The following is an 11622-nucleotide window of genomic DNA, read 5'->3' on the forward strand; positions in this document are numbered from 1 at the left end:
GTTTTGGGGGGGGATTTTGCTGGATAGTTCGAACAAGGTGAGCATCTTTACTAAAACTGCTTTAGACTCTGGATGTAATGTCAACCTTTGGACAGGATCAGGCAAGCTGTTAACCCATAGAGCCACTGCAGAATCCAGTGTTGCTAATTGGGAGATTAATATGGCTGTAGTCAGTCCTAAAAAGTTTCAAATGAGATCATGAAAGCTGTTTTGCTGAGTGCTGTATGGATAGTGTAGGGTAGCTGCTGCCCCGAAACGCTTGTTCTGATGAGCAAGAATTTTGCAAATAGAGGTGAGCAGAACAAATGACCGTCTTAACAAGAATTGTCATCTGTAAAGGACCCAAATTAGTTTCAAAGATCAAAAGATGATCATAACTAGAAGAAAACACCAAAGTCAAAGCAGGACAAAAGCCTCAATTAGATATTAATAATTCAGACTGAGATGCAAATCTCTTCCAGGTTCTGGGGAACTTGAGAGACTTGCTAAGATTTGCAAGATACTTAGTGCAGGAGGAGTAGTTTACTGAGTGTTTTGTTCTGAGCTGTTACTATGGCAACTGTTTAGTTTTGAGACTTGTCTTTGAATACTTCACACTCATTAGTGGTGAGGGCATACGTAGATACTACCATTTAAGATGACTGCACTAGAAGAGCAGGAAATAATTACACTGTTTCCTAAATGGAGATTTTTAGGCACGCTAGAAAGGCAGTAATCATCCTTGAAAAGTTGGTGGTTCTGTACGCCATGTTTGCTAAGGAAGCATAATAAACACACCGAACATCACGGAACATACTGAAATCTGTACAACATAAAATCTAGTAGGCTGTATAGCCAGTTTTCTTTGAAATCAAGTTCTTTGTTACGTGCCTGTTAGTACACTCCCTCGTACAAACCTGCTGATTAAAATGGTAACTGACTGCTATTATTGTAGAATCCAAAATACAGTCCTACTGATAATTACTACTTTGACATTTATTTTAAAAATACTGTGTTTCAAGTGCTTTGCTACCTCCATTTGGGAAAATTAAAATTAATCCATAGCATCTATCTAAGAAGCTAAGCTTAAATCAGGAGCAAATTTTACTTTGGCCAAAACAATTATTGGGCACAGTGCAGGAGGTAACTGGGTGAAGTATAATATCTCCAAAGTACAGATCATAAAAAAGAAGTTTTAAAAGCATAGGCACTGCAGTGTGATGAAAAAGCCTTCTCTTTACACTGACCAGTAATGAAACAAAATTAAAATGAAAACATTTCCTCATCTAGAAGGTCTTGTGCATGGAAAAACAAAGTCTCTCTTAGCACACTGTTTAACTTCTTGGGGTGTGGCAAGGAAAGAGAATTCTCAACTAGAACAAGAATTTGTATGTTTTCCAGTGAAAAGTATTTTCCATGGCAGTGAGTCATACTGTAACTTGAGGCTTTCTTCAAACTATTTTTTGTAGCTAGTTTGCTGTAGAAGTCACAAGTTTCCAGAGACTTACTGCGTGGGACTTGCCAGGGTTTAAAAAAATTCTAATCTTGCTGCGTAGCAGTGACTTTCATTTGCTTATGTATTAAGAATCTTTAAATAAAACATCCAGTATTTTATCTGTGTATATGGTCCGTTTTTAGACTCAGGCTATTGAATGCATACTAACACTGCCAAAAGAGCCATACAAATGCATGGCAATACTCTCTCTCTGCCAAATTAGGAAGCTGTCAAACTAAATTTCACTGATGTCCAAATAGAATAGAAATTAAGTCTTTTATCTTTGTGCATCCCCTTGCAGATGGAATGCACAGCGTTCTCAGATGCCTGCTTCTCATCAGTCCTAACAGCTTAGCACAAATAACTTCCCTGTCAAGAGGTGGGCCTCCTGATTTTTTCCCTTCTGTGGCATGAGTGGATAACATTTAAGATGCATTAACATTCCATTCCTTTCCACAATTTGGCCAGTTACGTTAACGCATCTTAAATGTTGTCCACTCATGCTACAGAAGGGAAAAAATCGTCACACCTGTCAGGGAACCTGGAATCCACACCTTGAACTATGCCTGACACTGTAGTGAATGTTTTTAGCAGATAAACTGGAGCAAAGTGGCTAGTGAAGTCAGCACAACTCTCAGAATTAACTAGTCTCCCGCTTAAGAAGATAAAGCCAGCAGACAAGCCGTTACAATTAAAGCTGTTTAAAAGGCTAGAAAAGAAGCTAAATCTTGCTGAAAAATATGAAGTTGTCCAGAAAAGGACAGTTTCAGCCTCAAGTCTAAAAGTTTTCCCAATTCTGGTATATGTACGTGGGTGACAAATAGGCATCTCAGCTGAAAGCCCTTCAGTACTTTGTTAGTCTTGGGGCTTTTTCCCTAGTTCCCTTGGTATGCGAGTTTAATATTTATTACAGTAAAGTTTATAGTAACCCTTGACAAGGAAACTGGAGATGTAACTGTCTTGCGTGTGTTTGAGTCTTCTAGTTGAACTGCTGCTTGTTCACCTTTTCAGATCCCATCTTCAATATGATGTGCAGAAGAGGCTGCTCCCTCCTTTTGCATTTTGCTTGCCTGTTAAAACTGTACAAAGTAACTATCCCTAACTATTTAGCCCACTGCTGCTTTCCATATATCAATAAACAACATTTTGTGTCCCTGCAGGAGTACAGTTATCGGAAAACTGCTTTGTGTGTGCAACTCGAAGTTTGAATAAATATATGGGTTGAATAAATACAGAGTGACCTAGTTCAGCTGGGGGAAGAGGGGCAGAGTTCATTTCTGCCCAGCATAGATCGGGGCTTCAGACTTGGCTGGCTTGAGCGGTGCTCAGTGAGACCTGTCCCCAGAGCGCCGGCTCAACCAAGAGGGAACAGTGTCCCCAGGCAGGACAGTCAGTGCCATAGGTGGTGCTTGTTCTTGCTCAGGGCTTGGCAGAAGGATAACCGCTCCTCTGAAGGATCAGAGTAAGAAGTGTTAAAAAAAAAAACCCCGCATACATTGTAACTTTGACTGGTCTGTTGGGCTCTGATAGATCCCACTTAAATTTCGAATATTACTTCCTGTGAGAAGGTTCTTGAAAGCCCATACATTAACACCGTACAGCTACCTAAGTCAGAAACTAGTTAGTTTGCTTTTGGAGACCACCCTTCCCCCATATACACACTAAATTTAAATTCTGTTCTGCGCAGGCATGGTACTTTCTTTTACTGATTGAACTCTCATAAGAAAGCAGCGCTTGGCCCTCAGCTTTATTTGAGCAGCACTCAGTTCCTTTGAAACTGGGATTGTTTCCAGAGCATTCAGGAATGGCTTTCATAGCAGCACAGTGCTTTAGTTTGGATAATGTATGCTGGCCTTTTTTCACTCCTGAGGACCTGAATATGGTCTTCTCTTTACATAATCGGAAATTTGTGGTGCCTTGTCCTAGCATCTAAAGGACACTCTGTGCCTGCTACAAACCACCGTGCCACTTGGCACAACCTACAGCCAAAGATTTGGGGAGTAGGGGTGGGGATAAAGTCTTTGTGGCTCTGTTACATGCTTAGTGATGTAGGAGAAGCTTGGATAGAAGCTAACACATAGCTGTAGGGGTGGTTTTTTTGCTGTGGCCGCATGACTTTGGGCACCATGTTGATCTCAAACATCGTGTTTAGGCTTCTGTAGTTCTGTATATGTGCCCTGTCAGTTTTGTTAAATATTTTCTACTCTGCAACTACCTCCAGAATACATTAATTTTAACTTTGAGTTCAATTTATTGGACAGCTACAACACATCTTTTAGAAGACTGGTATGAGTCGGGCAGGTGACAGATCTCCCTACCGTTGTGTAATCATTTTCCACTCAGTTTTGAACGGCCTTGATGGCTGGGATCACCCGTTTTGCATCTGGGTTGCTATCGGACCACAACAATTTGAAGTTGTATCTGGACCATGTGTCAGCACACACTTGCAGCTCTGGTGAATGACTCAGAGCAGGGAATGCAGGTGTGGGCTGGCTTCCACGTGGGTGCGGGATGGGTGGCCTGGGCACGCAAGCTTGTGTGTGTGGTAGAGTGTTCCGTCCAAATGTTTTGAACAAATTTGAGTTAGTGGAGTGGCTTGCTGCTTTCTGTTATGTGGCTGTGCCTAGCAGCCAGAGCTCTGAAGCTACCTGTGGTTTGGTTGGACCACAGCCAACGTGTTGCAAGGCTCATAACTTAACAGGAGCTTGCGTTACTCTAGCAAAGAGATCTTGGTTATAACCTGTACCGATAAGTTACATTCAGGAACAAAGTTCATCTCTTATATACAATGAATGAAGTTAAAGCTAAAGATCTTATGGGATGCTGATGAGCTTTGTCAGCCTCTTGAAAACTCTACTCTGAGTTACCTATCGCCTTGGCTCATCTTCCTCCCAAGGAATATTCACTTTTGTTCCAAGGTTGAGTGCTGCTGTTAAACTACTTAACAGAGAATTGCTGAAGTCTTGAATTTCTGCTAAGTAAAAGATAGATATTTAAGTAGGAGAATGGGGGATTGTTCTTTAAGCCTTAAAGCAAATAAGTTGATAAATTACATACTTGCATGTTATAGATGGCTGGTCTAGGATTAACTTTCCCGATTTATAAATACCTGTGAAGTTGTTCAGTGAATTCCTTTTTTTCTCATGTGTCTTTTTCAGGTATTCGTTACAGTTTAGATGTTAGTGTGGATGAAGTGAAAGCCTTAGCATCTCTAATGACCTACAAATGTGCTGTGGTTGGTAAGTGATAATTTTTCCAGCAAGGATACAATCTTTAATTTCAATCAGTACTGATGTAATTTACAGAAAAGCGTCTAAAGGATTAAATTAAGTTTTAGACACTAACCTCTGACTAAAATCTGCAGCAAGATGGGAAAAAATGTATAGTGACCAAAATAATAATACATATTCCCTCTGCTGTTGCTGTAGATACTTGAATAAAGTTACATTTTCATTTGAAAAGTCGAAATTCTACTAGTTGTCCCCTCCCGTAAAAATACTGCTCTTGAACTCAAATCAAAGTATGACAAACTTGGATTAGGAGGGGGCTAATTTTAGGGGAAACAGATGGAGGCTGTAAAGGATTCAGGCAAGGGAGCTGTGGAGAGAGAAGGATAAAATTCCTTTATGGGTCATAAACAAGTATAATTCATACACGGCTGCTAAATTGTAGGGGAGTTTGGAGAGAATCTGCACATTATGTATAAGAAAACAGAGTACTTCTTAATGTATATAGAGACACTTCACTTAGGACTTCCAAAGTAAAATTTTTGAGCTAAACCAGTAAAATATAAACTGTAAAACTTATTTGTTTCTACAAGTGCCACGTACAAGAGCTTGAAGCGTAGAAAATTTCAGTCACGAACTTCTGCATTTCAAAGACCATTTTCAAGCTGCCCATGAAAGATTTCCCATTTTTATAGGAGTACCTAGATGAGATTATAGCTTACGCTAGTGAAGCCCTAAATGTGGCAAAACCAAATTCACTGCTAAAATCAAAGATGTAATTCCTCACACATATTACTGATGCGTTCTGCCTTTATTGTTGAAAAAGTAAAATGATTTTCCTTTGCATTCTTGTAGATGTGCCATTTGGTGGGGCAAAGGCTGGTGTCAAGATCAATCCCAAGAACTACACAGTAAGCTTAATCATAGATAAAAATTCGGTTACCTGCAGTACTGAAGCCAGCCAGTTAAAAAAGCTCTTCTAAGGGCATTATTGACCACTTCAAACTTCCTGCCACTTCTGCCTCTGTAAAGGCTGAGTTTAGCTTGTGCATGCAATAGGTAGGAAAAGAATTTTTAAAAGGTGCGTGTTTCAGAGGTGGAATACTTCAATTATTTAATTTATTACTTTTTTTTCTTAAAGTCAGAAGACTACAAGTATTTTGGAACCTGAATTTTTTTTAAGTTGATACTGTTAATAACGGCTTAAATTAAATTATTCTTAGAAAAAAGTTAATGGTTTTGTTTATTTTGACAAATAGTTTTATGCTCCATTAAACCTTTCTATGCAGCGTTCCAGTGTGAATAATAACTAACTTGGCTTATAAAAAGTTTACTGCAGGCTTGCCTTCTTGCCCTAATTAAAACTACTTGTACAGAAAGGCATACTAGAATACGTAACAGATATTCTAAGCTCGAAACTCCCGTAAGGATTTGTGTGAAGTCGTTCTACTGTGTTGATTACACAACCGGCAGGCCGGCTACTGCTGTTGCTGGTTATAAATCTCTCACATAGGATATCAGATTTGTCTGCTGGAAATCTCTGCCACAAGCACAGGTGGTTCTTCCTGTGCCACACTCCTGACTTCTTGTGGATCAGAATGTACAGAAAGAAAGCCGAATGTTTCCTTGTGCTGCCTGAGTACCAAGGGTCTGCTAGGGAGTGGCATATGAATTGTATAAATACATGAGTCATCCTTTCTTCTAAAAGAAAAGGGCGTCTGTTTGTGTTTGGGCATAAGTTCTAGCAAATATTCATAAACACTAATGATTTCTTGTGATATTTATTGTGTTTTCTCTATAGGACAATGAATTGGAAAAGATCACAAGAAGGTTTACCATGGAGCTGGCAAAAAAGGGCTTTATTGGTATGTTGTGCAATTTTACTATTAAAATTTAGGAATCTGATTTATTGTGCGTTGGCAGCGTCCACTAGATAGTATCCTGAAATAACCGTATTTCTGAGAGCTGTAAATAATTTGGGTATAGAACGTTCAGCAAAGAGCCACAAAGAATTGAGTCGTTGCATCTTAGTGCATTTTAAAGGGAACTGTGTCTTAACTTTTTTCTGGTGGCTGTTCCGCTACAAAAAGCCACAAAAGCTGAGCTCACAGGATCCAAAATGAATCACATTTCTCTTAGAGGTAGATTATAAAATTGTGACCAAGTTTGTTGCAATTTTAATCTCTAATATCAAGCTCTTCACTGTTACCGTTTCCTGTAGTCTTGGTTGAGGCTTTTGGCAGATATCTGAGGAAACGGAGGAAGGAAATAGAAGATCCACCCCAGAGAAAGTTGATGGCTTCACCCATGGCAACCACAGGCTGCAAGAGAGGCACAGGCAGGAAGCATAGGTGCCTGTTGTAACAGAGCCTCAGCTTCTGTAATGTTAGTAGGTGTTTCGTTCAGACTCTCAACCCTGAGTTGTTCTGATAGCTTGCTGTCTGGAGTTGCTATCTGGAATTCTCCTCTGGAGAAGGCTGAATGTTACTAGCTCGACTTGTAATTAAATGGAGGATCTTTACCTGGAGGAGGTTCTTATTCAACTGAATAATAATGCCAGTAACTAGTTAAAGGTCTGTCATGTATTCCTGATGTCTAACTGCCCCTGGGAACGTATATCCATTTATCTGCATTTTCTTGTTCTTCAGCCAGAGTGTTTGTCATCTGCTCTTTCAGCCAGAGTGTTTCTCATCTAAATTAAGCTTCTGTATAAACACACTTATTGATGTTACATGTGACTAGGGGAATACTATACACTATGCCAGCTATAGTGATTGTTAGTTCAGTGACAATTAAAATGGTTTGATTAAATTTGTCTTCTTTTTTGGCTCTATGGTTGGTGCTATGCAGCTTTCACAGACCTTTAAAAATACTTAGGAAAAAAAAGAGTAGAGGCAGAGTTGCATTTAAAATCTTGCTGAGCAAGCCCCTCTGATCTTAACTAAAAATAGCATTTGCCCAACCTATTTATCTAGAAAAAACAGACAGAATTTGCTTTTATTACAACAGATGTGTGAAAGTTCTTTTAAAGGTTTATTTCATCAAGAAAGATGTAATGTCTCTTTCTTCAAGTGAGGGGTGAAATCAAATGCATGTGCTACAGTGCAATGACTAGGAGCAACCTATCTTCAATTTTTAAACTCACCCAGGAGTAAAAAGGAAATTCTAATGCAAAAAACCACCAAACAATTAATGTCATGGTATATAGAAATCATGCCTAGATAGCACCCTTCCTGTTGTTACAGCAATGATGGTCAAAAAAAAATATAAAAATGCTTTTGATGCGTTATCTTACTCTGACTTTTTATTGACAAACTGACCTTCATTTTACTGAATGGCTTGTGTGAAAGGTTGGAGGTTTTGACAGTATTGTACAAATCCATGATACGGCATCTAAAACTGAATTGAATCCAGAAGAATCTGTTGATTGCATAATAAAGTGAGGATTAAGCAGGAAAACAGTTCTTCTCTGCCAGGCCCCGCACAGTTCCCAAGGGAATAATGGTTGAAGATAACTCTTCGTGTTTGATCCTTAAAAGCTGTTCTCTCTGTTGCCAACAGGACCTGGTGTTGATGTGCCTGCTCCTGATATGAGCACAGGGGAGAGGGAGATGTCCTGGATTGCTGACACCTATGCCAGTACCATAGGACACTATGTAAGTTTTGAGCAGAGGCTTTGAAGTAGCAAAGCTTTCTTGGTCTTTGCAGAAATCCTTTTATCTAGAAATTTATTACGATGCTGCTTAATCATATAATGTTATTTAATTGTGTCGTTCTAAATATATTCTTGCACAGTGTTACAGCTTAATTGGTGTGAGGTTTTTAGGGTACAGTTAAAGAAAAATAGCTTTAAGATTAATGTTTTTATACTAGGCTTAAATTAAGTTTGAAACAATACTGATTGCAACTGTTCAGCAAAAAGAAAATACACTGTTTTTAAAGGTCTCATACTTAGTCTAAAATTGGTTTCTATTTCCACCGTTTCCCTCTGTTTTTCATTAGTACTATAATTACTAATTTAAAGTTGTTAAACAATTAGTTCGTAATAGTTGGTAGAATCTTAAAGTACTGAAATCTTTCAATTTCAGACTACTGAAATTACATGTGTTATTAAATAAATGCTGTGTTTCAGTGCATTCAAGAGACCATGTAAATTAAGTTTGCACTATTGGTATAACCTGTAAAAGTATTAAAGTTCTCTGTGGTCCCCTAAAGTAACAAGTAATCACTGTAAACTTCAGCAAATTCTCCAAAGTGTAAAGCAAAAGGACACTGATACAATTTATTGCCCGGAAGGCAATAAAAAAATTAAGTTTTTAAAAATTAATTTTTAATTATAGCCCTTAATTTGGCCTTTGTCCTTATGTTGCTGGGGTTATTTGTACCTGCTTTGACTGTACCAAAAACATGACTGTATACAACTTTTGTTGTACACTTCTGACAGGTTGGAGGAAAGAAAAATGTATTACAGACAACTTATTTCTTAAGGCTCTACTGTCCGTGCTACCCAAACTTTCTAGCTTCTCTTTCAGACATTGTTTCTGCTGCTCCAGCAGGTCATACTTTGCTAAGGAGTCTTGCCATAGCTTCGTATTAGTGTGTTGATACGCTAAGCTATCGCATGTTTGCCTATCTCGGCTCCTTTTGAGTTGAAAAGACTCTTTCTTTTCACGTTCTGCAGTCCCTTCCAACAGTTCCTCAGAACTAGAGCAGGGTGTACACCCCCAGGAGTAAGACATTAGAGCCACCCAACACGTATTTCTCTCTGGCAGGTCTGTTCAAGACGTGCCTGGCTTTCCTGAGACAGTCTCTTGGCAGAATACCTGTCTTGTGCTATCCGATGCCTTTAACAATAGGAAGAGGGGATGGCACAGGTTCTTCTAGATCTGAAATACAGTCTAAGGTATCTTATGGCGGCGGGGGAAGGAATGCTTGAGGAATAGGCTGTGGCATGCTGATTAGTTCAGTTAAATCACTTTTACACAGAGCTGTCTGTTAGATAGGGATATCAGTGTAAAACATTACTTGCTTTTTGTTACTCACATATGTAAATGTAAATATTTTATTTAAAACTTTAAACCTGATAAAAAAAACCCCAAAATTATGACTTCAGAAAGGCTTCAGCATGCAGAGTGGCAACTTGCTCCTTCAGTCATAACTTAAAATTCCAACATTTAAGAAAACTACTGCCTCAAAGCATTTTAAGTTTTAATGTTTAACTCATTGCACTAAAATGCATATTTCACTGTGATACAGCAGCGTTGCTATATTACGACTGACACAGAAGGCTCACACCACATGACCTGCTTTAAGATTTGCTGTATTTGTTATACGGAAGCTTCAGGTTTTTTAATAGGTGGAAAACTAAACACTGATACAAGAGAAGATTTTTAAATGGCTGAATTTCTTATTCTTTCCACTTTGCCATCTCAGCTTGTTGTGTAGTCCCACACATACACACGCTTCAATGACAAAAGAAAACAAACCAACAACTACTGAGGATAAAAATACAATTTGAATTACGCTCCAACAGCTTCTTTTATTCCTAGGCCCTCTCTGCATGGCAGTATCTTATTCTTGAAGAATAAAAAAACCTGAGAGGATTTAGGTACACTTTTCTGAAAAGTGAATTAAAGAATTGAAATAAGGAAGGAAATTAAATCAGTTTACTTAATTTTGCTGGATTGCTTGTTTGTACATGGAAGAGAGAATGGTAGCCATGGTGGAACTTACCAGCTATTGTGGAGAATGACCAGGTGTAGAGAAGGAAGGTGGGAACTCTGACAAGGCTGCAAAAAGTGGAATAACCTATCAAAACCAATTTGTAGAAGATGTTTCAGATAACTATCTGGTTGAGACACGAAGAACAAAAATAAAGGTGGTCAAGGAACTACCAGATAAAGAAAAGTGACCATGGGGAAGGAGGGAAGGGAACTAAGAGGAGAAAATGACCATTGAACAAAAGTGAAACTAACCACAATTCAGAAAACAGATGGAAGCTATGCCAGGGACTACATTCAATTGAGTGGAAAGATAACTCTTCGGAGACAAATCTACTTCAGTGAGTCAGTGTGGTTGCACACAGATGTGTTCAGGGAGCTTGAAGTGGAAAGGAAAAACCAAATAACAGATATAAACAGATGGGGGAAGTCTGCTCGAAACCTAACATACAGAGCCAGGAAGCTGGAGAAGGGGTTAAGAAACAAGAAGTTCAATGTCTGAACTTTGCCAGTTAAGTACATAGACTGTTATTACTAATATAGAAGTCTAATGCTAGCCATAAGCCATTTTACAAGCTTCTCCTTAAAAGCTGTAGTCTTTCTTTTTGTCCCAAGATGTGTTAAACATTTTTTTGATTGACTTAAAACCAGAGTTTTTAGGACTTTGACATCGATTGTGGTTTGTATATGTGACTTCAAGAAGACTCAGACCTGCCCTCACCTCATGCTCTGTTTTCTTGCCAAACCATGCAAGTCTTTAATAACTACCATGTTAACTGTTCCAGAAAATCTATCTTAAGTTGCTGGGTCACTGAATTATATATGGCTAAAGTTTTTGATTAAATTCATCCTTTCCGCTCTTCTGTACTTCCTGACACATCCAACTGACTTTTGGGACACGTGAGGGACTTGAATGAATACATTCTTATGTATGGTGGGAGGCTAGGTATTTCTTCAAGTATTTATAAAACATACTTCCTCCTTTGTGAATGCTTGAAGGCTAAAATGTAGTTCCAATATGAAACAGCATGAAAACCTAAAAATACATCAAAATGCCGGGCCAAGTTGTTTTGCTAGGACCACCACAGGTCTTGTTTATAGTGGATATGCCACCAGAGGGAGCATACAGCTTAATGGGAGCAATGCAGCTACATTTTGGGAAGCTGAATTAGGAATTTTGTGATGCAAGCCCAGCATCACT

The 11622-nt window shown here is 38.8% G+C and overlaps 1 protein-coding gene across 1 annotated transcript in view; it reads left to right on the top strand.

Annotated features, from left to right (window-relative positions):
* Positions 1-3985: 3985 nt before the first annotated feature.
* Positions 3986-11622, top strand: part of GLUD1 (glutamate dehydrogenase 1) — a 19343-nt gene continuing 11706 nt past the window's right edge. The window contains exons 1-5 of the mRNA XM_009334656.1: positions 3986-4127; positions 4633-4713; positions 5557-5612; positions 6503-6566; positions 8263-8357. Of these exons, the coding sequence (XP_009332931.1) occupies positions 3986-4127; positions 4633-4713; positions 5557-5612; positions 6503-6566; positions 8263-8357 (438 nt within the window). The remainder of the gene's footprint in view (positions 4128-4632; positions 4714-5556; positions 5613-6502; positions 6567-8262; positions 8358-11622) is intronic.

This window comes from Pygoscelis adeliae, unplaced genomic scaffold (assembly GCF_000699105.1).
Source record: "Pygoscelis adeliae isolate BGI_AS28 unplaced genomic scaffold, ASM69910v1 Scaffold361, whole genome shotgun sequence".
Classification (NCBI taxonomy): Eukaryota; Metazoa; Chordata; class Aves; order Sphenisciformes; family Spheniscidae; genus Pygoscelis; species Pygoscelis adeliae.